The sequence below is a fragment of the Magallana gigas genome, chromosome 7 (assembly GCF_963853765.1).
Source record: "Magallana gigas chromosome 7, xbMagGiga1.1, whole genome shotgun sequence".
Lineage (NCBI taxonomy): Eukaryota > Metazoa > Mollusca > Bivalvia > Ostreida > Ostreidae > Magallana > Magallana gigas.
The window spans coordinates 47,441,802-47,466,567 of record NC_088859.1 but is presented as its reverse complement, the minus strand read 5'-3'; the positions used below and the strand labels follow the sequence as shown (position 1 = coordinate 47,466,567).

The window sequence follows — 24,766 nt, the reverse complement described above, 5'->3', positions numbered from 1 at the left end:
AATATATTTTGCATGTTTCAAAAATTTTCCTTCATACGCGAACTGTTGCACAACAAGCAAATTCATCACAGTCAGATCGACCCTTTTTGGTATAATGTCATGGCTGCTTTAAACAAAGAACCTCGTTTTAGAAGTATGAAATACGAGTCTTGGTAAAATGGGTATGCAAACCCGGGCCGTGGCAAAATAAAAGCCGGGGCAGATAGGCAATTCCAAATACGCATTATTTTGCAGCAATATTTACAGCGAATACAAATATACTGGTCCATCAAATATCCTGAAATTTTAATGAGATTGGCAGATTAATAACTGCCAATCTCTTGTTTTGCCCAGGCCAAGTCTTGTCCACCCGTTTTACCGGATGCCGAACCCGAAGCTATTAAACTGATTGAAACATGCATTTCCTTTATTATTATTTTTGTAATAACTCAGATTTGAAATGGAATTAGCCCTTAATTTTTGCAATTTATATTTTCCTTCCCATAAGGATAATTTATGCTAAACAACGTTGAATTGGAATCAGTAGTTCTTGAGAAGAAGATTTTTAAAGATGCACCCCACTTTTTCTACAGTTTCAAGGTTTTCTCCGCTTTGAATACAGATCGGACTTTTATTTCTGCAATTTATATTCACCCTCCCATAAGGATGCTCAGTTTCAACTGTTATCCTCCCAAACAGGCACTATTTATTTTGTTATACTGAATGTCTTTTTTAAAATTTTTAAGAAAATTTTACTGCTTTTATATAGGAATAACGTGAATTCTACAGCGAACCGTACGCGCATAATTTTCGCGCATGTAACATTTTTTAATGTCACCCGTTGCCAAGTGCGTTGCTAACGCTGAGGGTAATAGTAAATATTATTAACTGCGTCTTAACCAATCAGATTTCAGTATTTAACATGAAAGTATAACAAAAAAATATATCCCACGATATGGCATGCCTTGACAAACACTGTGTAAAAAATTCAAGCATCTGCGATAAATAGCTGGTGAGAAATCTTTGACGAAAATTTATTTGAAAATTTTGGCTAAAAATAAACAAAGTCATTATTAAATAGGAAGTTGACGTCTGATTGGTACAAAAATATATCCCACAATATGGCATGCCTATGCACATATTGTGTAAAAATTTTAAGCATCTGCGATAAATAGTTGCTGAGAAATATTTGACGAAAATTTGTTTGAAAATTTTGGTTAAAAAATAAGCAAAGTCGTCATTTAACAGGAAGTTGACGTCCGATTGGTACAAACACTGTGTAAGAATTTCATGCATCTGCGATATATAGTTGCTGAGATAAATGCGACAGAAATTTTTGTTACGGACGGACAGACAGACAGACACACAAGGGTAAAACAGTATACTCCCTCTCCTTTGGAGCGGGGGTATTAAAAGGAAATGAATTACGTTTTGTGCTGTTTCAAAAACAATAATTTCGTTGTAAAATAGGTAGTGATGCGTTTATAATACAATAGCTCAACATGGTTACAAAAAATCGAAGAAATTTCAAAGTTCCAAAAAAAATCATTTTCTTTCTGCTTTAAAAAGTCTTTGCACAATTTTCACAGGCTCATAATTTGAATACATTAACAGTGTGTCCCTAGTTATAATAAGAAAACATACTTTTATTTATTTCAATTCCCGTTTGAAACAAGATTACCTATGCTATGGTTGTTTACAAACAAATCCACAACACGTGCTATCTAAAATGCTCGACCAAACCAACTGCATTATCGTGTTTATTAGTTGCACCAAAATCTCTAGATAAGTTTATCGCTTACAACTATTTTGGAGACCATTCCCGATAACAAATAATTTACTTATCAAATTTTATTTCTATCGGGCACGGTCTTCAATCAAAATGTAAGCGATAAACTTAAATAATATTTTAGTGAATGTTAACATTGCACCTTATTGTATTCATCCGCCATTTCTTGATTAAGCAAATTTATACTAATGCAATGAGTTGTCAATAACCAGGGAGGCAAAGTTGGATTTTTTGTACACAATTTAGTTGTATAAAAGGAATTCAAATCTTGTAATACGTTTAATCCTTCAAGGAACTTATTTTTTATGCGCATTAAAAAGGCGGTGCAGAGCATGAATTTTTGGACAATTGCCAATCCAGACGATTGCTAGAAGGCTGCCGAGCATCAGCTCGACGCCTTAAAAACCATTCTAATCGAGACACTGTTTATCACTTTAGCTTATATCCTACTGAGCTAAATCAATCATTATATATGTATAAGTATCAATTATTTTGACCAAACCCTGAACATTTTTTTTCAAATTGCGATAATATCGACGATATCAAAGCAGTTTGAAAAAAAAAATCAAAGTTGGTCCCAAAATTAAATTATTCGCAAAGTGAGTTGTAACAGCGCCAGATGTACCAGTGTATCAGTATTTGTATGAACTGATGTAGCCCTATAAAGTTGAGCAAGATTGTGTTGTGCTACTACTGTATGGGCCCCTGACTGTAGCCACACCACAGAGTGCATGTGTAGGAAGAGTGGGTGGACTTACTGGGGTGTTTGGTCCTCTTCTTGTTTGACAAACATTGGATTTATCACTCCATGTCCTGTTGCCTTACTAAGACTGGATGATTTCATACTCTGAAGCTCCCACATGTCAACATTGCCAGTTGTCTGCTTCTCATTTTCTTCTTCATTACTGTATAATATTAACCTTTAAATCAACTTTAGGACAGTATCACAAAATAAGTTCTTAAATTTTGTTAATAAAATTTCATTCCAAATAAGCAAAATCTTAATACATCTTCAAAATATATTAAACTGTAACTCAACATCACATAAACTTTCCTAGTAGTAAATGTGAATGAAACTTTATGAAAAATTGAACATCCATAAGTTAAGAACATACTCTAAGTCTGACAATGACGATAATAAGGAGGAGTAATAGAGACCTTGAGGGTGTGGCTAGAACCACGGCGATAAGAGCCGCCGTCCCCACCAGCATGACAGCACCGATGGCGATCAATGCAATCTCTGCGAGGGACATCTTGCTGGAGTGGTTAAGGGGTATCTGTTGTACAGTGACGTCACCACACCCCTGACACTGAGAGGAGGCATTCAGAAACTGACAGAAGATGGCAGTTATTTCTTTAGAATGATTTGTTATAAATCTGAAAATATCAAGATGATTTTTGATGATATTTCAATGAATATAAAATTACCAATTTCTCTCGACAAAACTATCTCTACACAACTTTTATTCAAGTTTAATACTTACTCTCGTACAAAATTCATAGGAACCAGAGAATTTGTTTTGAGGTCAATGCAATGAAAAAATACATCTGTTCTATAAAACAAAAACAAAAAAATCCAAGGTAAAAACATATTCTGTAATAGAAACATCAGAACTAGACACAAAAATATTTTTGCATTTTAATTCAACATTGATACATCTATAGGTTCTATATGCCAATTGCGAATTGTCCATTTCCAAATCAAAAGTTAGTCTGGTACAATCAATGTGAAAATTAATCATATACTACAATGTTTCAAAAATAATACAAATGTACTACATGGAGTTATATTTTTTTGTGTGAGACGTTTTCTTTTAAGATAATGGTAAATGCGGCATTTCTGAAAAAATCACATGAACAGAACACTAAAGTTAAGTACAATACTATGATAAACATGGGAAATAATTCCAGATTGATGTCTAAAGTCTCCTCCAGATTGATTCTGTCTCTCAAAACAGGCAAGGTAATTACAGTAGTTATAAATCGTAGCATTGAATTTCTTCAAAAATGTTCTTGAAAGATGTCTCTTATAAAAATGCTTTTGCAACTATCTCGTGTCCTCTTTACTCATTAAGGGGTCACAGTATACTTCTTGCTGTGAGTACTTAAGAAGAAAAAATATTAAAATTTTCCGCCAAAAATATCCAAGCAGAATTTTGTCCCATATCTGTGGTCTGTTACCGTAAACACATTTTCAGAAATACTGAATTTAATCTTTAAGATGAAGCAGTCTTAAGAATATACGTTGGCAAGAAAGGATGATGCAGAATAGGACCCCAAGTAAATTGCCAAATAATTTGGAATTTCTGTTTAATCTATTTACTCTTATAGAATCCTTTTCTTACGTAAGATAAAGCAATCACATGGGAGATGTACATCATTAATTTTGATGAAGGTACAATGTTTACATTCAATTCCCGTAGGTTTTTAGCTCTGCCCCACATTTGAACGTTTTAAAATAAACGAGCACAATTAGATACATTTTTATCTTTCAGGTAGTCAGTATATTGCGCCAAAATATATATTTATGTGGTAAAATGTACATCACTGCGTTTATATGTAAATTTCATTAAAAAACCCCGCAATAATCCAGTTTGCTTTCCCCATTCTAAACTGATATTCCTGGTCTGAACTCGCTTAACCTTTCATAATGATACTCGAGTAAACTGTGCATGCCACGTGACTTATATTTTGGTAAACGTGTTCGACGTGACAATACATGCCATTAACATTCATTTATGTGAATACCATTTTTGTATTTTCAATAGATCTTATTTTTTATCGAGAAGTTTTCCCTCATATGTTGATATTTTGGCGATTAACAAAGGTCATGATATATGTAAACTCTGCTTAGTTTCACTTAAACATATCGTCTATTGTACTGAGGTCCATCCATTCTATTCATTTTTATTCATTGAAAGGACAAGATCAACAGCTAGAACAAAGAAGATGGGGGAATAAGATGGTGCAAATGCCCATTCGGTTTAGTAATGAAATACAATTTTGAATTCATTTTTCCTAGTTTAATCTATTTAACAAAAGATAAGAAAAAAATGTTGCTGAAATTTTGGTGGAATCGAACCCATAACATAAAAACCCTAGATACCTAAGGTTAGCTTATGTCAAGTACCCTTACCACTGAACCATTTCAGACAAAACTATGTAGGCTGTTTAAACGTTATGGGTGACTTTGACCACGAATTTACGGACTTGTATTATTTTTTCAAAACGTTCAACTGTTGGGATACAAAATGCTATTTTTAATGTATAGTGGGTCATCTCTCCACGTTTTTGTTGATTGAAATCCGTTTGTTTTCCAATAGACCTTATTTAGACTATGAGAAAAATATGGCGCACAGACCCATTCTGTAAAAGAAAAAGCCTTGAAGTTCTAAAAAATGACAGTATTTGCAGGATTTGATACGTATACGCCTGTTTGAGTCAACCTATTACAAGTATTGAACATATTTATATGAAAAAAATCAATGATATGTTTAATATATATTGTTTTAAATGATTTTTGTTTAAAAAAATAGATTTGTTTATATCTTAATTTTTCAGTAGCTTGTCAGACCGTGTATGGGCATTTTAAACGCCTTATTCACCCATCTACTTCACTGTTACAGGTTTATAAAATCATCGATAGTGCGTGAACAATTACAATAAAAACGTAACTATTAACACTAATACTAAGATGTCATTTTTGTCCACTCTTATTTAACATCATTAAAATCATCATGGCTGATTTTCTATAAATCGCTGTATAAAAAGTGCCCGCTGATATGCTGGTATTTTTGAAAACATTTATTCACTGTCATTTGATTACTTTCCATTTGAAGGTGTATAGTCCTTCATTTGATAATTTGTTTTCCTAACAGGACATTAACTTTTGTAATTTTAAAACTTATTAGACGGGCTGATGCATGTACACCTGATGACAATGAGACGAGGAAAGCTAAAATGGAATCATCCAATGATCCTTCTAAACCGAATATTACAACTGCATACGTACAACGTTTTTACAAAACGGTAACACGGCATTTTGAAATATCTTTAGCAAAAGCAACAATGACAAAAATATTGCCACTTTACATACAAATACCTGCATAGATCGATTTGGTTGCCTTCTTTGTGTGGTGATGACTTTTCATACTCAAATTTGTACCCAATTAGTTTTCCCAATTTCCTGTAATAAATTTTAATCTTATTTACCATAAATACTTTACATGTTTTATTGGCCTCCGGTATCAAAAGAAAATTTTAACAAATTTTAACAATGCTAAGGAAAAAATTATTTTAATATTTAAAAAGATCAAGAAAGGACTAAGTGCGGTTTTATGCAATTTTTGCCCCCCAAAATCAAAGTTTTAGAAAGAGCTTTAAAATAAGGTGAAAGATAGTTAAAATCATATTGAAAATAAAGGTGTAAAAGGTTATCACCACAGTGACGTCATAATGTAGAAATGACGTCATGAATATTGCATCATTTAGATAAATTGATGTTTTGTAGCAAACTATGGGTGTTTTCCGATGGTTTTTCGACTGGGAAACATCCAGCGCAGGCTTGCTCAAGTACCATTTTTTTAGTATAACTATCTGAAGAAAAACATATGTTAAAATCGCACTTGAACAGACCTGCGCTCTATACTTCCGAATGCAAAATATAGAGCAAAAATGAGACTATCTTCATTTGTTTGCAAATTTGCGGAAATTAGGTCATTTAAGTGACGTCATAGATAAACAGCGAGTGAGCAATGATGACTAAAATCAAGATTAAAGTTATAGGCATCCTCTTTACAATGATTTGTGAAGATTTCATTTTCATACGATACTATTGAAAAATTGGCTGAAATCGGGGGCAGATATTTGACCATACCGCACATAGTCCTTTTATTTTTGGTATGAGTAAACATCATTACTTGTATCGCTTTTGCTAATGTCAAGGTTGCTGCCAGAATAATCATACTAAAGTGTTTTTTAATTTAAGTTACAGTAAAACAACCTTAGTACAAGGAATGAACTATTGATTAGTTCTTAAAATGTTTTAAGACTGAGGGGAATGAAACTTAACTCGTAATGTGATTGCTGTAACAATGATTTACTGAACAAAGTTTACAAAGAGAGTGACAATTGTTTCCTGAGTGAGTGTTTATGTGCAGACAAAGCAGTACGTACTGTATCCATTCCTGCTTCTCTGTTTCGATCTGGTCATTCATGCCAGGTACGGTCAGAATCATGGATCCAGAGCTGGGAACTACCAACACCTGTACAGAGGAGAGTTAACAATACGTTGTGGTCTCTAACACTTAGTATCTTTTCATGCACTAGTTTAAGACAGTATACATCTGATGGCTGAAGTATTGTGAATAGATAATTAGTTTGGGATATACAATTGTCAGTGGTGTGCCTTTACAGGGTACTTATAACTGGTTTCAGGTATGAAATATTCTAAGGTCATGTTTTAGTTCGAGTTCAGTAATACTGTGTATACATTACTAGTTTGAGATATGTATAATAGCCTTTGTTTTAATACAGTTTACTGCATCAAATACGAGGTTTATAATAGTTTGAGGTATGTAAAATCGTATAATTACTAGTTTGTGATAAACTATACTAACTGTGACTCTGGCCGTGTCCTCGTTTTTGTCTTGATCACTTGCAGACACAGTGAGCGTATAGTTGTCACGCCGGTCCTGGTATACAGTCCTTCGTAGCCAGATCTGACCAGATTTAGGGTTTATATAGAACGTATTTACATCTCCATCTGTGATGTTATACCTCACTTGACCAGCACTGCTGGAGTCCGGATCAGAAGCCTGATAACAGCAGAGGGAGAGGTCAGGGATACATTTTACTTTAGATATGGCGACCAATTAATATAATATGCTTAATTTTTATACACTAACAAATGTATATGGATTGAAATATTTGTATACATGCAAAAATTCGTTGAATTGTGTTTTCAAAATATGCATTTTAGTAATACGCACTGTATACATATATCAAGAGCACATTAATCCGACCAGTGGATAAAATGCAATAAATACTTTAGTACTACTTTTTGATGTTAACAACTATGAAAGGTCAAATATCAACAAACCCCAACAAATCTGACTGCGTTTTCACTTTTTGTAAAGCACTATTACACACAAAGTCTACATACTGAGGTTTAAAGTATTTTATTGATTTTATTTTTAACAAGTCTTTCAAGAAGAAAACAGTATTGTACCTCTATAACACCGATAAAATCTCCTGGCCTAGCGCTTATAGGAACTCCAAACACAAGGGAGTCTTCTGAGGAATTGGAGAAACAAGGAGGCTGTTTGAGGTCAGTCCGGAAGCATGGTGGATTGTCATTGACATCAAGTACTTCCAACTCCAATGTAATTGTATCTAAGAGACGACCATCATTAACATAAAATTACTTCTAATCAAACAAATGTAAGTACTAAAATAAAAAAGAACATGTAATTGTACAATACTATACAAATCAAACAAATTCGTAAATGCTTGACTGTTCTGGATCCAAATTATATAATTAATAATTTTTTTTTACTAAATACTGATTTTTATAAAGATTTAGTGAGATTTGGTCTCTTCAGTGAACGAGGTATCAATCCTTTTTGAAATTGATATCTTGAACTTGGAAATGGCCCTTTTCCCTTTTTACAACACGTTTGCGTAATGGTACGTCTAAGTTTTCAAACATCATGTGAACCTCGTTTTCGTAATGTATATGTATAGTGAAGTGTCAAGCTGCTACTTGAAGTCCATGTCACCATCTAATCATTTTACTTATATTGCACAATGAAGAGTTTTCAAAATACAAAAAAGCCCACACCCCTTTTATAAAGAAACGTGTTGTTATATGTGGATGCAAATGTCGTCCATTTATATTTTTTTCAAGATATTAAAGAATTTTTACCTGCCAATTTGAGTTTCATTGTGCACAGTATGTTTGTAGATACTTGTTGCATAAGCAGAGGCAAACATTAACTGTAACCTACACATTGAAGTAGTTTATAACAACCAGATGTTGAATTATCCAAACAAACAAAAAATAAATAAAAAATGAAAAGGTATATTGCCAATTGGTCTTTATGTTTCATTGTGAATGTTACTGATATTTGTCATAATCTTATCTTAATTATGAAGTCTATTGTTACATGACCTCTACATGGTATTACATTAGCAGTAGTATGATTTAAAGAATAAGGAACCATTCTTTGAGTATTATAGGGTGATTCTTATGGTTGGGGTGTAATCAAATTAAATAAAGTCTGAGAGAATTTTGTTAGTCCTGATCACATCAACCGTAATATTCACCTCATTATATTCAAAGAATGATAACTTATATTTAGATAATTTTCAGTAAAATATATATATGATTTAATAATGAATTATTCACAAATTTGCGTTATTTTCATATCGATTGATAGTGCCTAAAAGTACGTCTTAATTGTCATAATTGTCATTACCGCAAACCATTTGTTTTTCTAAACTAAAATAATATAGACAAAAGTATGTACACCGTCCTAATGCTTTTTTATGGTAAAAATTAAAAAAAACACAATAGTTTACCGATACATTTGATTATAATGATCTTTTTTAAGAATTTATTTGATAATTGGTTTCGTTCAATCTCAAACAACAATTATGTTAATATTTGTATTTATGTGTTGAATGCTATAGTTTTATTTGCTGATTTATTGTATTTTTCATGTTTACGTTTGATTAGATAAGTTGCATTTCTTTCCCAGGCCTTGTAGAGGTCGTTGGCCATATCATGTAATTTCCCTGCAGTGGTCACTGTCCATGTCTATTTTTAGCCCAAATTCCTAGTCTAAAAACCTCCCAGTGACCTATTATGTAATTGCTAAAAATTCCATAGTGTAATTCTCCCCAAATTTAATTTAATAGCCAATCAAACTAAGCGATACGGTCACGTGGTTTGATGCGGTCAGTATCTGACCAGTGAGAGTAGGGTCATTCTGTCTTCATCTATGAGAGTGTTAGCACGAGTAATGTTTTGATACACCCACCACCATCCCCGTTTCACCACTCCAATATTCGAAAGTTGCATACATGTACAAAATATTGTTATTTTGCATATGGCATATTTTATTTTTGAGGTGGCATCTTTTTGCTGTTTTATGTTTTCTCATGCTGCACAACCTCGCCGCAGCTCCGTTTTTGCTGTCTGATAAATAAACTCAACACTTGTGCATGATGAAATATGTCATTTATTAAAAATGACGAAAGTAAAGAAAAATATAAACAACATAGTAGGGGATCAGACCCAAAACTGTTCACACAAAATGTTAAATAACTTATCAATATGCTGATCCCCTCAAAATACAGAAAAACAATATTTTATATACAATATATACAAAACCAGCATATACAATATATACAAAACCAGCAAAAAGATGGCACCTCAAAAATAAAATATGCCACCAAATGTGAATTGCATAATGACAATTGGCAATGGCATATTTTATTTTTGAGGTGCCATCTTTTTGCTGGTTTTGTATATATTGTATATGCTGGTTTTGTATATATTGTATATAATTTTGAACCTTTTTGCTGGTTTTGTATATATTGTATATAATTTTGAACAAAATATTGTTTTTCTGTATTTTAAGGGGATCAGCATATTGATAAGTTATTTAACATTTTGTGTGAACAGTTTTGGGTCTGATCCCCTACTATGTTGTTTATATTTTTCTTTACTTTCGTCATTTTTAATAAATGACATATTTCATCATGCACAAGTGTTGAGTTTATTTATCAGACAGCAAAAACGGAGCTGCGGCGAGGTTGTGCAGCATGAGAAAACATAAAGCTTTTTTTAGCAAAGCTGTGTTGGTAGAATTTGGCTGAACACGACTTATTCATAGCTCTACAAAAAACGCACAGCCACTTTTAACTTCTACATCATATAACCGACTACCTCATGGCGGCCGGTAATTATTAAATGTTTTCTTTTACCCCAGGGACTGGAACTATTAATGAGATGCTGAAAATAATATATTTTTAAATAATGAAGTGATTTTTACCTGTGTTTTGAAGGCTGCTCCGTTTGACTCTGTTCATTGGTGTAATTGGCTTTTCTTTTGATTGTATTATAAGTACAATATGATCTGTTTGTTCTCTATCCAGGGGGTGGTTACAATACAGAATGGTTCCATTGATATAAAAATAAGAAGATATACCCGACTCTAGAAGGAAAAACAATATTTTTTCAGATATAATGAATATAAGAAATATTTTTTCAGTCTAGTTCTGTTATGAAATCATTGAAAAATCCTCATATTATTTGAATTTTAATTCCAGATTTAAGGACTATGTGATCATACGCTTTATAACAAAATTCAAAATGGTTAATTGTGGCATCTTAGGTATATAACTGTCGATGCCAAATTTGAACTATAGACAAATGTATTGTCTAGCAGCACAATATATAGCTCTTATGTAGCCATTTTGTCAAGTCAATAAACATATGATTATGAACTAATAGAATCGATTTTAATCCCATATTTGACATAGGTCGGTAAATGCTCAAGTACTATCACTTCATCCTAACGACTGGTTAAACCATTTTCTTGAACAGTATGATGAAGCTTCAAGAAAAGGCACAAAACAACTTTTGAAAAGATCTAGTGCTAATGCACTAAATTACCATAACCAAAACACATTAAAGAACATACTGTTTGGAGTGATACTTTCGATGGAATACTCCAAGCCATCTCCATAAGCAATTGTTGACAAGTCAACCACTTGTGTTGTTCCGTTGAGATTCTCCGTCAAAGTCTTTACGACGGGAGGAACAGAAGAAGTGTTTCTTTGTGTGTTGAAGTCAACCACATGGACCAGAATCTGTGAAAAATAATCTCATATATGATACAACTCTTAATCTTCTGATTAATTACAAAGGCAATCAAAATTAGAGTAATAGGAAGCCCATCCATATTCCCACTAAGAGAAGAACTGTTAAGCATTAGTAGCCTATTTGATCAGGTTACATGGTTTATCCCCCCTTTCAACAAATGTGCATTATTAGGTTCCCTTTCGCCCAAAACAGATTTGCATGATGATGTCCGTCAAATTACGTTTTTATGGTTTGGGTCTTTTGAAACTGCTTTACTTTGTTTGGCCCCTTCTAACATGTATCGATCCCAGTTTTAACATTGGTTTGGTTCACAGTATTACACTTTAATACAACTCAACACTCTTGGACGGAATAAACGATAAACAAATTTCATTGTTTACTACCATTGAATGATAACACGTTGAAAAGTATTAACCCTTGTAACTGTTCTAGGCCATTTCCATAAAATATCCAAAGTTCGCTTCTCTTACTGGTAGTCTGAGTTGGGCATACCTTGGTTGTTGCTGTTAAGTTTGAACTAGTGTCCATGGCCTCCACCGTCATCAAATACTCAGAGTGACCAAACCCCAACATGCGATGGATTGTGATCACTCCAGTGTCACTGTCCAATTTGAATCTCTTTTCTTGATTTCCGTCTACGATATTTGAAATCATATACATTTAATTGCAAATAAAAAAAAATTAATTAAAAAACTAATATTCAAAGTTTTAAAAAATTCAGTATTTATGGGTTTGCTTTCAAGTCGTTTGAACATCACTTTGTGGTAATGCATTAACTGTATATAAATTGGTATACAATATCTATAAATTGAATAAACAACTTCGTTAAGTTGGATTTGCATTTCATAATTACCATATACATTGATTGAAAAACTATGACTGTGACTATCATGTTATGACCTTAACATTAGATTTCACTATGAAAAGATCTGACATTGACTTTGATTCTTTTAACCCTAACCTGTAATACTGTAGCGGACAGTCTCCCCCGCCTGTAATGTCAGCAGATGATAGCCACTTTTGTCAGTGGTTTTTGCAGCCGCTTCGTACAAACTTTGATTAAATGTAGGTTTGTTGTCAGGTTTATCTATCACTTGAACAATCAAGTTTGTAGTGGCATTTAGGGGTGGGGATCCTAGGTCTACAGCTATGATTGTCACATTGTAGACAGACTTGTCTTCAAAATCCAGTGGATTGACACAAAATACTGTACCATCTGTAATAATTTCAAAAAATCCCCCGTATAATGATAATAGTTAAAAAAGAGGTTCTTTTTAAAGTAATATGATAAAAACTATAATTATAAATGTAATGCTGGTCTTGCATATAACAATCATTTAAGTCAATCAGAATAAAGCTAAAAGTATCAGACTCTCACTGCGAGAATCAATCTGGAATGGACTGTGTTCTTCCAATTCTATCATGTAGACAACTTCACCATTCAGCCCAAAGTCCAAATCTTCTGCACTCACATTAGCAATAATCTGGCAAAAGATATCAAATTATCATGGATACAAGAAGAAATTTTTAAATAGATTTATCACTTCCTCATTTCTATGGCAATATTGAAATTTTTACAAGATACTGAATAAAAAAGAATTTATTAAAAGCAATAATTTCTCCAATACTGAGAACATAGGTGTAACAAGTTTGTCAAAATTCCAACAAAGGGTTATCAAAATATTATCTGGACAATATTCTTTTCTGACCAAAGTATTTAATACTTGACCTCAAAATTATTGATTGCCGGAAACAAGAATGAACAATAAAAGTGGACATTGTTTATGAGGAGATGTTATCACTGAAATGGATGATTAACCCGTTAAAACTCTTTTCTTTTAAATTAAAATTCATGTAAAACGTGTTTTCATGATAATTTCTTTCTTATACAATATATGATTACTAGTATAATCAACTATTTTAATTCTAACACGTTAAAACATTAGATATTGGTCTAAATCAAGTTATAGACACACTTATATGTTTGAAGTGGCGTTACTGATAAAAGCAAATCTGTATTTTACCTCAATATCATGTTGATTCTCGAACACACTTGCTGTGTATTGGGATTGGTTAAACTTTGGAGAATTGTCGTTTACATCCAAAACGTGGACAGTGACATTGGCAGTAGAAGATTGTCGGGGACTACCATTATCACTGGCCTAAAAAAAATAAAGGCAAAATTTGTACATTAAAATTGAGATTTATGAAACAGGCCATATCACATTTGTTTTTAGGTAATATGTATCCCATAATCCAAAAGATAATTACGGGCAATCGTATCAGTAATTTCATGGACATATATGCATGCATTTCATTATTATTATAAATAATGATAAAACCACAAGGTACAAAATGATATTAATTAGATTCGAAAATGATAATTTCTACTGGGTATTTTAGGAGGCTTCTAGGTTAACAAATTACCAATCAGATTTACATTAAACTAAATCAAACAATGAATTTTCAGCTATAAACTATAATTAAGTTAAAAGCAATTCCATTTTATATAACGTTGAATAATATAAATTTGAATGTTTTCATATACTTTTATACACATCATCCTTTATAAGAAAATTACAATTGTCTTAAAATGGACAAGACCATTCAGCCATCTTAATATTGTTTCACAGGTTTGTTTTGCATCCATTCTACCAAAATACACACATTTGTGTTTAATTATAAGGGTTTAGATTTCTTACCGTAATCTGTAAGTGATAGAATTGAGCAATCTCTCTGTCCAGTGTGCCGTTAACTATCAGTGCTCCTGTTGTTGCATTGAGGATAAACTTCTCACCTGAAATGAAGCAGTTTGCCATGTAAGCTAATCAGTATCTTCTGTATGGAATGTGATTCCTATTTATTCCGGACGGAAACTAAATATTATTTTATTTGCATTTTGGCATCATTTATTTTAAAATAATTTCTTTATAACAAAATATTTTATGCCCCTCTTTTGTCAAAATGCACTGCAGTGTTTTTGCACTTGAGTTTGTTTGTAATTTTTCGATGGTGTGTATATATCTAAATATTTGAATTTTTTTTAACTTGTTGTTAGTTTTCAAATTGCATACATGTATATATATCAAATGAAAAACCCACATTGATATTTGAGTATTATTTGTGTAATATTCATACCAACACCCAATAGTTGAAATTTTACTTACTTCCAGTACCAGTTAAAGAGTAGAAAATTCTAGCATTCTCTCCAATGTCTTTGTCAGAGGCAAACACAGTTATAGGTGACGTTGGGTTATTGTTCTCTGTAATGTCAATCTTGTATTCACTCTCATTGAATTCTGGGGGGTTGTCATTAATATCTTCCAAAGTTACAGAGACCTGGAAAACAACCCCAAAAAATCTACTTACGAAACATTATCTAATTTCATGGAAAAACACATAAAAGAAGCACCTTCAAAGGTACATTTATTTTTTCAGTGATTTTCATGACAATTTATCCAATTTAAATTAATTTTGAACCACATAATTTGCAAAATAGACTCATATAAAATTAAATCATTTGCAATGAGTTTCCTCTTTTATATTTCCCAGCTTATATTGTTACATCACAACCAAATAAATCAGGTCTAACATTAATTAATCAATGTTGAATATTTCAATAAGGCACACCTCTAGTGCTGCAAAAATGACATTTTTAATAGCCTTCCTAGATATAGACTCTCTTCGCCGATGCCTGTGTTTTGGAGTGGGTGAAACAATTGAACAAATGGATACAAATAATACCTACTCTAAAAACAGCCCAAAATTAAGGTAAATCTAAAACATACACCCTTTAGAGCCATGACAACCATGAGCACTGAACATTTTACACATTTATAGAAACCTCTTAAGTTTATTACTAACCACAGTGAAGACATTTCTTTCAGGAACCATAAAGTATTATACTGGCACTCAACACTGAAAAAAAATCCTGTCTGAAATATTTTCTTCTGAAGTATTTTACTTACCACAGTGTAGGCAGTCCTTTCAGGAATTCTTCCATCTACAACTTTTGCAACAAAAGTTAAGTGATCTTTTGTTTCTCGATCCAGATTCCCTTTAGTGTGTATGCTTCCCTGCAGGTACATAAATACAGATAAATTCAAAACAGCCGGTCGATCCTTAAGATGTCATTTTGAAATCTGTACGAGTCAAGGTTCAGAAGTTAATCTAAAAAACTAAGTTAGATCTTTTTATTCATAGTTTGAAATTTGAACTTACATCTAAATTGACAGAGAAGTTAGCCGACACATCCGAATGATCTATCATAGAGTAAGCCAGGTGATAAAATGTCTCATTCATAACCTCAGCCTTGATCATACTGACCAGAGTATCTGTGAACGGAAGTTAAACCATAACTGCAGTGAATGATCATAAATGTTAAATATATATATATATATATATATATATATATATATATATATATATATATATATATATATATATATATATATATATATATATATATTGAAACACAATAAAATCCACAGTGGTCGGCGGGTTATAGATAGAAAGTAAAAAAGAAAACACGAAAAACGTTCAATATAGCTTAAGCGCTTTCATTTTAAAATCTTCAGAAGCTATATAATGGTAACTGTATCGGACATTCTCCCCCGCCTGTAATGTCAGCAGCTGAAAGCCACTTCTGTCAGTGGTTCGTGCAGCCACTTTTGTTACCATTGTATAGCTTCTGAAGATTTTAAAGTGAAAGCGCTTAAGCTATATTGAACGTTTTTCATGTTTTCTTTTCTTTTTTACTTTATATATATATATATATATATATATATATATATATATATATATATATATATATATATATATATATATATATATATATAAAACAACCAGTAAAAAAATTATTTCAACAAAAACTGAATCTAGTTAAACTTATGCAAATTAAGAGTTCCCATTTCCATTTACAAGTTAGTTATTTACATTCAGAAGATGTATTTTCATTTAGGGCTTAGCAATTCTAGATTTGAATGATCAAAGTGGTCAAAAAATCTTAATTATTACTCACTGTCTGTCGCATTTTCGGGTATGGAGAAGTTATAGAAATGATATTCGAATACTGGGGCATTGTCATTGATGTTTTCCACGGTGAGATAGAGAGTGAGATTGGTGGAGAGAGGTTGTGGTCCATTGTCTGAGGCTGTCACAGTGTATGGAATTATCACTGCATGATTACTTCCATTTACTATTTGTATTAAAGAACTCTCATTTGCATTTTGTAGCAAGACATTTAAAGATATTTGACTCTTGATGTAGACCATTCCTGATTTTGTGTTTATATCCAGCAAGTCACGTCCAGCAAATACTGGGCAGTGTAAGGCAAACGTTATACCTTTTGTTCCATTAGTTCCTTTGTCTATATCAAGACACTCAGGGACAAATATAATGGAGTTAACAGGGGACATTTCCAGTACACTGGCTGTAAAGTTGTTTATCTTCTTTCCATCCTGATTGTAGAAGATTGGGGAGTTGTCGTTGATGTCTTCCACCAACACTTGAATTGTTACAGTAGCAGACGTATTATCAGGTGATCCCCCTTTCTCCACTGCATACACACGTAAAGAGTAACTGTCACCGTTCAATATGTCTCGATCTAACTTGTTATTGAGATATAGTCTTCCGTTGCCTGATAAATTAAACGATTGCGGTATGTTTGAGTCTGAAATTATAAAAGAAACAAACATTATTCATAATGTAGCAATATTTATATTGAAGGAAGGATATTGTTATTTCTATCTTTTCAGTAAAAATTCAAAAAATGAAAGAAGGCTAATAGTCATATGATATTAAGACAAGTCGGGTAATACTTTTTTGCAATGTCAAAATATCAAAAATGTTTATATACAGATTCCGAACTTATATTTCTAAAAAAAAAACCAGCCTTTGATCAAGTCCCTATAGTAATTTCTTTATTCGTCAAAATTACAATATAAGTACTAAATCAGAAAATTACTCTAAGAAATCAACATATCAAAAAGTTTTAAAATGTGTAGAAGTCCAGTGAAATGAGTTTCGTTGCTCGTCTAGCTCACTCTTTTATACACTTTATACACAAAGAAAACGTATGGAAAATGAGCAAATATTTCAGAATTTCAGAATACCGGAGGTGTAGTAAATATCTTTATTATCCCCTTCATCCTGGTCTGTTGCATTTAGTGTATAAATCAGCCTAGGGTAGGTATCGTTATAGTTATAGCTCTCTTCCACCACGGTAATCTTCACTATTGAGTCTTTGAACTTGGGTGGGTTGTCATTTACATCTGTTAGCTTAATGACAACCTGTGTAGAAACGAGGTATTTTTGATCACTGACTGTCACATTCAATGTATAGCTGCTCTTTTTCTCGCGGTCCAGTTTCTTGCCAACAATAATGTTTCCTAAAATAGACCTTATTTTCAAAACAAAAATATACAAATGTAGAAGTATTTATTATTGACAAGGTCATTACAATTTTACTAAAAGTAATTAGATATTAACAGTATTTACTAATACCAGTTGTGCATAGAAATACAATTCCAATTATTTTATATTTTAATTTACTAGTCAATGTTTAATATTTCAATCTGAAACAAAGATATTAGAATAATTTTCCAATTAACATTTAATTAATTTTTTTTTTTACACTTTATCAAGGATCAAAGAGAGATTATATCTCCAAAGTTGGTGTTACAAATACTGTTGAGCTGTCCTAAACACAAATTGTAATAAAGATAAATTATACATTTGATGCCTGCAATATAATTAATGACTAAATGACAGCCTCAAACAGACATTTTAGTCAAGCTATATTTCAAATCTTTTGGCTTATACAAAGCGATTTATAGTCTTCAATGTCAGCTTTGTTGGTCTGTTTTAAAAATGCAGCTATAAATGTGAACAAGAGGCCAATAGGCCTTAACGATCACCTGAGTAGCATAAAACCCATACACAAACGTGTCGAGGAGTCTCATATATTCATTTAATTGGGTTTCATTCTGGAGTAGAAAAATTATAAATTTGTCATGACGACCACTTCCCTGCCTGAAATCTTTCAAAAAAGAACTATGACACTTATAATTTTATCCAAAAACTTAAAAGATCTGGTCTACAAATGATGAATTCAGTTTTCCTTTCAGGTGTTTGAGAGTAAAGAAGATAATTTTTAAACATTATATGCATTAACTCCTATACATCCATTTTGACCCTGCCCTTGAGTCAAAACCCATACTCCAGGGGACATGAAATCTAAATTTTAAGTAGAGGACTTCCTGGTAAACATAATTATGAAGTCACTTTTCATACAGATGTGTGAGAATAGAGAAAAAGATTTTAAAACATTATATGCATTAACACTATATTGCCATATTGCCCCCCCCCCCCCTCCCCCAGTGTCCTGAACCCCTGACCCAGGGACCATGAATTTCACAATTTAGGTAGACATCTTAACCATTTATTCAGTTTTTTTGCCCACATGTTTGCGAGTAATGAAGAAATTTTTAAAAGATTTAATACATTTTTACTAAATGGCCATATTGGTCCCACCCTAGAGCCTGAATTTCACAATTTTGGTAGAGGGCTTCATGGACATTATAACCAGTTATTTAGTATTTGACAAATATATATGGGAGTAGAGATGAATATTTTCTAAGATTTAATACATTTTTACTATATGGCCATATTGGCCTCACCCTAGAGCCAGAACCCCTGACCCAGGGGCCATGAATTTCACAATTTTGGTAGAGGGCTTCATGGATATCATAATTATGCGTTTAGTTTTTTAACAAATATATATAGTAGTAAAAAAGACGATTTTCTAAGATTTAACATATTTTAACTATATGGCCATATGGGCCCCATCCTAGAGCCAGAACCCTTGACCCAGGAGCCATGAATTTCACAATTTTGGTAGAAGGCTTTATGGACATCATAACCATGCAACCAGTATTTTCCTCACATGTGTGGGAGTAGAGAAGAAGATTTTAGAAAAGTTGGCTTTTTTTAAAAGCATTTTTGGCCCCACTTGTGGTGCCCCGGGGGTGGTAGAGCCACGAATTTCACAATTTACATTCTTCTTACCATAGAGATGCCTCACACCTGAGTTTACTCAGGTGACCTAAAAAGCTGGATCGATATTGCCGACTTTTTAGTAGTTGTAGATTATGATTATTTTACATTATTAAGGAAGGTAAATAAATTGCATCCATAAAGCTGACTCATAGAAATCCTGGTTACTTTTAAATAAAGTACTACAGTACTAGCTATAATAGTTCACTAAAACGGTGATGCTGAATGTTTGTTGAGCAAGTTCATTCCCTAACTTTATTATCTTATAAATGGATTGTATTTATATTGCACAAATCAAGGCCTGGGGGATTTGCCCTCCCCCTTTCCCCTGGAATATGTTTTTCAAAAGTTTAAAAATTAACTTAGAGGGAAAACACAAAAGAGAAAGTATCTCACCCAACACCCCCTGATTAGGATCTTGCATAACTAAATGGTTTGGTAGGGAGTTACTGTATGTAGTTAGTCTTGATCACCCATCCCATGAACTTAGAAAACATATTGCCAGAGATTTTCTCAACCAGTTCTTCAGACCCTTTATCTATCTATTTAGTGAGCAAATATATTACCTTGGGTTTTGTAATGCTATGAAGTAAAGCCGTAAGCTCTTGACCAAACATATTACCTGAGGTTTTTGTAGGCATACGGAAGTATCCATTAGCCCCTGCCTCAATGGAATAAGTGAGTGTAGGGTTCAAGTCTTTATCACGTGCTGTTACATTTCCAACAGAGGTACCATACTCAGCATCCTCTGGTATTGAAAAAGTGTAGCTGCCAGGGTCAACAAAGTAAGGTGAGTTGTCATTGATATCTTCCACTGTTATTTCTACACTTGTATTGGTGCTCCTAAAGCCATTCTTTCCCCGATTATCTTTGACAACTACCTACACAGTCAAGTAAATGTAATGAGAAAATGATAGTCTGATTACTAAGATATAAACTGTATTATATCAAAAGCTGTTAAGATGATTCATATTATATGGTATTCAGGTTTGTGATTCATCAAAAAGGGAACCTTAACATTAAAGCAGTCATTTTACTTTTTAATTTCAACTCAATGACTTTAACAAGTTCTAATGTTTTCAGATATATTTGTTTGCTTCATCTCATGGAGTTTTCTTGGTATACTTTTGATATGCAATGATCAACCCAAATTTAGTCAATGAAAAAACAAACAAGACACACACAGGAAAAAGTGTAATAAAAAATTACACATCCAAATGTGGCTCACATGAATTTTACTTGAAAAGAACATTCAAGGGAATTGCCAAAAAAAAAAGACTTCTTGTAAAAAGTCTTCCAAACATTACTTTTTGTGATATGTTTTAAAACTGAAAAACTATACTTAGCGTGTATATCATCTCATTTAAATATATCTAATAATACTCTTTAAAAGTTATGCTCATATGATATCTTTAGAAATGTATGCTCTTTAAAATGTATGTAAGTGCTCTTTTTATAATAAAAAAAACCATGTAAGATATAATTGCCTATTTTATAGATAAAGAAATTAAAATAAGCAATTGGGTCTTTTGTCCTAATGTAGGAAGACAATCGTTGAACAGATCGTTTGTGCATAAATCTCTGTAAAACACTACTGTTACCGTTAAATTATATTTCTTCTTTTTCTCCCAGTCTAATTTAGCTGAGTCATTGACTGTGATTTTTCCTGATTTTGGATCAATGGTAAAAGGAAGACCTGGAAAAATTTCACGAAACGAGTAGACTATTCCTTCAGTTCCAAAGTCACCACTGTCCTTATCTGTGGCATTAATTGGTGGGTTCTAAAAATACCAACAAAATCACCAGTAATTATTTTTTACAACCACACAAATTCAATCCTTCTTAGATATTAATTCTAAGAAAGCTGACAATTAATGTAATTTATGTAATGTAACACTATATACAGTGTAGGTAAAACATTTATCAAAGACGTAAGTTCAATCTTTCTAGCACATATTAAAAAGATGATGCTGAATTCCAAATCAGCAATGTAAACATACATATCATGGTCCTCTTAACAAAATATACATTATATATACCATGCGTTTAAACAAGCACTTTGAGTAAATAGATTGCATCAAGCTGCAACACCTCAAAGCTTTCACTACTTCATCAACTCCATCAAGGTTAACTGAGATACTTTTACCATTACATATCTAAATACTAATATAATTGTATTGCAAAATTGCAATATAAGATATGAGTTTAAAAGTGCTTCTTCATTCCTTTCCAACCCATACTTTAGGCAAATATTTCACAACAATTTTCTTAATTGAAATTCAAAAAATTTGAGATAAGTTAGTCTATATAATTGAAGTAAAAAATTGTTTTTAGAAATTATATAGATTGCCTAATTATCTAATGTATTCAATCTGCGCTTTCCTTAATTAAAAAAAATGGTAAGAAAATGCTGATCTACTTGTAGTTTTTTTCTCAGTAGTTCGTAGAATGTTTGTGATATAAAATGTGGCATAAATTGTGCTTACAATAAAGACAGGTGTTCCATTTCGTGAGTTTTCCTTTATAGATCCAGCATATGAAACTGCCTTAAACTTGGGATAATTGTCATTTTTATCAATGATGGTCACCACCACCTCAGTAAAGTTCTGAAAGACAGTCAAGACACGATTAATATATATATATCTCTCTCTCTCTCTCTCTCTCTCTCTCTCTCTCTGTTTATTTAAAAGCCTGTTTAGTCATCATACTTGAACTATACAAAGTACATGTAATATGTCATCCAAAAGATTTACTACCTGAGGCAGTTCAGTAGTTTTATAAAAGAAAATATTACCACATACATTTAGAAAGGATCAGTAACCTAAGCATATCATATTCTGGCATTCTTATAGAATTATAATCTAAAAAGTCTCAAGAGATTGTAAGCTGTCTAGATTGATACGTGCATGCATAAATCCAAGTTTTAAAGCTTTTCTTTTATTCTATTGCATTGTATAATATGGACTTTTTCAATAATTCTAAATGAATTTACAAATACTTAAATGGTACAATGGATTCTATAACTCATTTGACATCAAAATTCTAATATGTTTTTAACGCCTAACCATCCTCTTTGGAGAGCCGCCATCTTCTGCTACCACACTGAATGAAAACTGGTGAGAGGAACAACTATCATGGTCCACCACACCAATTAAATTGATCACACCATCCTGGAAAAAAAATAATCATGAATACAGCATGGATACGACAAAATTCAATTTAAAAGTTGTGAGTTTCGCTTTCTTTAATAAGGCCCTTGATCTTTAAGAATTTTTTTTAACAGAGGGATTTTTTTACAGGTTGCAAAAGGAAAACTACGGTATCCTTTTCTAATTACATTTGTATTACAATGCAGTAAAGAGTAAAATATTAAATAACTGTGAACATTTGTTGTTCTACAGGCAAAATTCAAGTACTCAAGACAGATATATTGTACAATTACACATGTATTAAGTCATGTAAAGAAAAAAATATAACTCATAAATCTCACTTGTGTCACGTTAAACAGGTTTTCCACATCAGAGGTTACAATTCTATACACTATGGAACTATGTTTGTCCTTGTCGTTTGCAATAACTTTGCCTAAGGATACATTGAATCTTCTCTTCCCATCATTGTCATTTTCTGAAACGTTGAAATTGTACTTTTTCTGGGTGAATATTGGATCATGGTCATTAACATCCTTCACTGTTACTGTTAATAAAGTCTGAAATAAAAGAAGACGGAAATATTCTAGCTTCAAATGACACATGAATAGGTTTACTGATAAAGATAAAATAATTTCAATCATTGTCGATAGCCTTTCCATATTATTGGTGCTAAATGCAATTTTAATATAATTGCTGTAAATTTAAATCTTCCTTTACACAGTCCACATGGTGAATTAGATTCTTGAACAAATAAACATATTATTTTTTTGATATCATGGTTGTCAAACTTTTCTAAGCAAAATCAATTATTAAAAAACATCACGCATATTTTATTTAACCATTGATGAACTTGAGTACACTAATACAAGATTAAAATATACATTTTATTAAATCAATTATGATAAAGATCAGGATCGATATGTTGACATGTAGATTGTGATTGTGATATTTAATGTGATAGTTGTGATAATTGATATTTGATCAATAAAGGATAAAAATAAGTGTCGGGCTTGTAATCTCTACACCCCGAGTTCGTATCTTGTCAAGGCTTTTGTTGTTAATTACTGAATTATTATTTTTTAGATATTCATTTTTGTTGTTGTAATTTTTTCCCTCATTTGACATATGTAAAGCTTATCTATACTACTATATTAAAATAATAGACTCGAATTTTTTGTCTTTAATACCGAGAAATCGGAAGAATACTGTCTTTTGTTTTATATATTTTAAACATCATTGGTACTTGAAGATTACCAATTTGTTTTTATTTTTTCTCAGTTAAGCTTCGTTAATTAAAAATCAACGAAAGTTCCTCAAAAAATCCCGGAAATCACCTGGATTTTTTGGATTTTACAATCTTGCGCTTGCGCAAAACATTCACGCTAACGGGATCTTTAGTTTATGTTTCCACATAATCACATCTGCATGAATAAACTCAGAAATACGGGTAAATTTTCATTGGACTTTTGCTATATATTCTGTTCATATATATTAATGATTTCTTTTGAGAGAAAGTATAAAATAACAAATATATATGTACATTTCAACTAAGTACTTACTTTTGTCTTCGTGATGACAAAAATATTTGATTACATGCAAAAGAGTTACATCATATTTGTTAGGAGAGTGAAGAAGATAGAATATGTTTTATCATTAAAAAAATGTCCTACGGACCCAGTTTTACAAAGAAAATACGTGTACATTTGTGAAAGGTGTTGAATTCTTCCATTCTATGGATTGAAATTTGTAATTGAAAGGTATTTGCAGTCTCAAAAAGGTTTGTTGTGATGAATTTGACTGTTATTTTCAAGGCAACTTCATTAACTTTCTCCAAAAGAGTTCCGGAGCGATTCTGCAATTTTCTGCTACACTACGGGCATTCTATCTGTGATGAGGGCCTTT

At 32.2% G+C, this 24,766-nt stretch overlaps 1 protein-coding gene and 1 long non-coding RNA gene across 2 annotated transcripts in view; one reads left to right on the top strand and one right to left on the bottom strand.

Moving 5' to 3' along the window:
* LOC105334403 (protocadherin Fat 4) overlaps positions 1-24,766 on the bottom strand; it is a 124,624-nt gene that overhangs the window by 5,925 nt on the left and 93,933 nt on the right. Inside the window, exons 35-58 of the mRNA XM_066066161.1 lie at positions 23,206-23,421; positions 22,781-22,885; positions 22,202-22,321; positions 21,317-21,496; positions 20,338-20,596; positions 17,774-18,049; positions 16,681-17,331; positions 15,882-15,994; positions 15,629-15,736; positions 14,828-14,999; positions 14,363-14,457; positions 13,685-13,822; positions 13,039-13,144; positions 12,622-12,876; positions 12,153-12,295; positions 11,479-11,647; positions 10,828-10,989; positions 7,998-8,161; positions 7,387-7,584; positions 6,944-7,032; positions 5,871-5,954; positions 3,253-3,321; positions 2,927-3,145; positions 2,527-2,673 (exon numbers count right to left, since the gene is read on the bottom strand). Coding sequence (XP_065922233.1) covers positions 2,527-2,673; positions 2,927-3,145; positions 3,253-3,321; positions 5,871-5,954; positions 6,944-7,032; positions 7,387-7,584; positions 7,998-8,161; positions 10,828-10,989; positions 11,479-11,647; positions 12,153-12,295; positions 12,622-12,876; positions 13,039-13,144; positions 13,685-13,822; positions 14,363-14,457; positions 14,828-14,999; positions 15,629-15,736; positions 15,882-15,994; positions 16,681-17,331; positions 17,774-18,049; positions 20,338-20,596; positions 21,317-21,496; positions 22,202-22,321; positions 22,781-22,885; positions 23,206-23,421 — 4,238 coding nt within the window. The remainder of the gene's footprint in view (positions 1-2,526; positions 2,674-2,926; positions 3,146-3,252; positions 3,322-5,870; positions 5,955-6,943; positions 7,033-7,386; positions 7,585-7,997; positions 8,162-10,827; positions 10,990-11,478; positions 11,648-12,152; positions 12,296-12,621; positions 12,877-13,038; positions 13,145-13,684; positions 13,823-14,362; positions 14,458-14,827; positions 15,000-15,628; positions 15,737-15,881; positions 15,995-16,680; positions 17,332-17,773; positions 18,050-20,337; positions 20,597-21,316; positions 21,497-22,201; positions 22,322-22,780; positions 22,886-23,205; positions 23,422-24,766) is intronic.
* LOC136270005 (uncharacterized) lies at positions 9,512-10,536 on the top strand. Its single transcript, XR_010707639.1, has 2 exons — positions 9,512-9,900; positions 10,277-10,536. It is a non-coding gene; the product is annotated as an uncharacterized lncRNA (long non-coding RNA).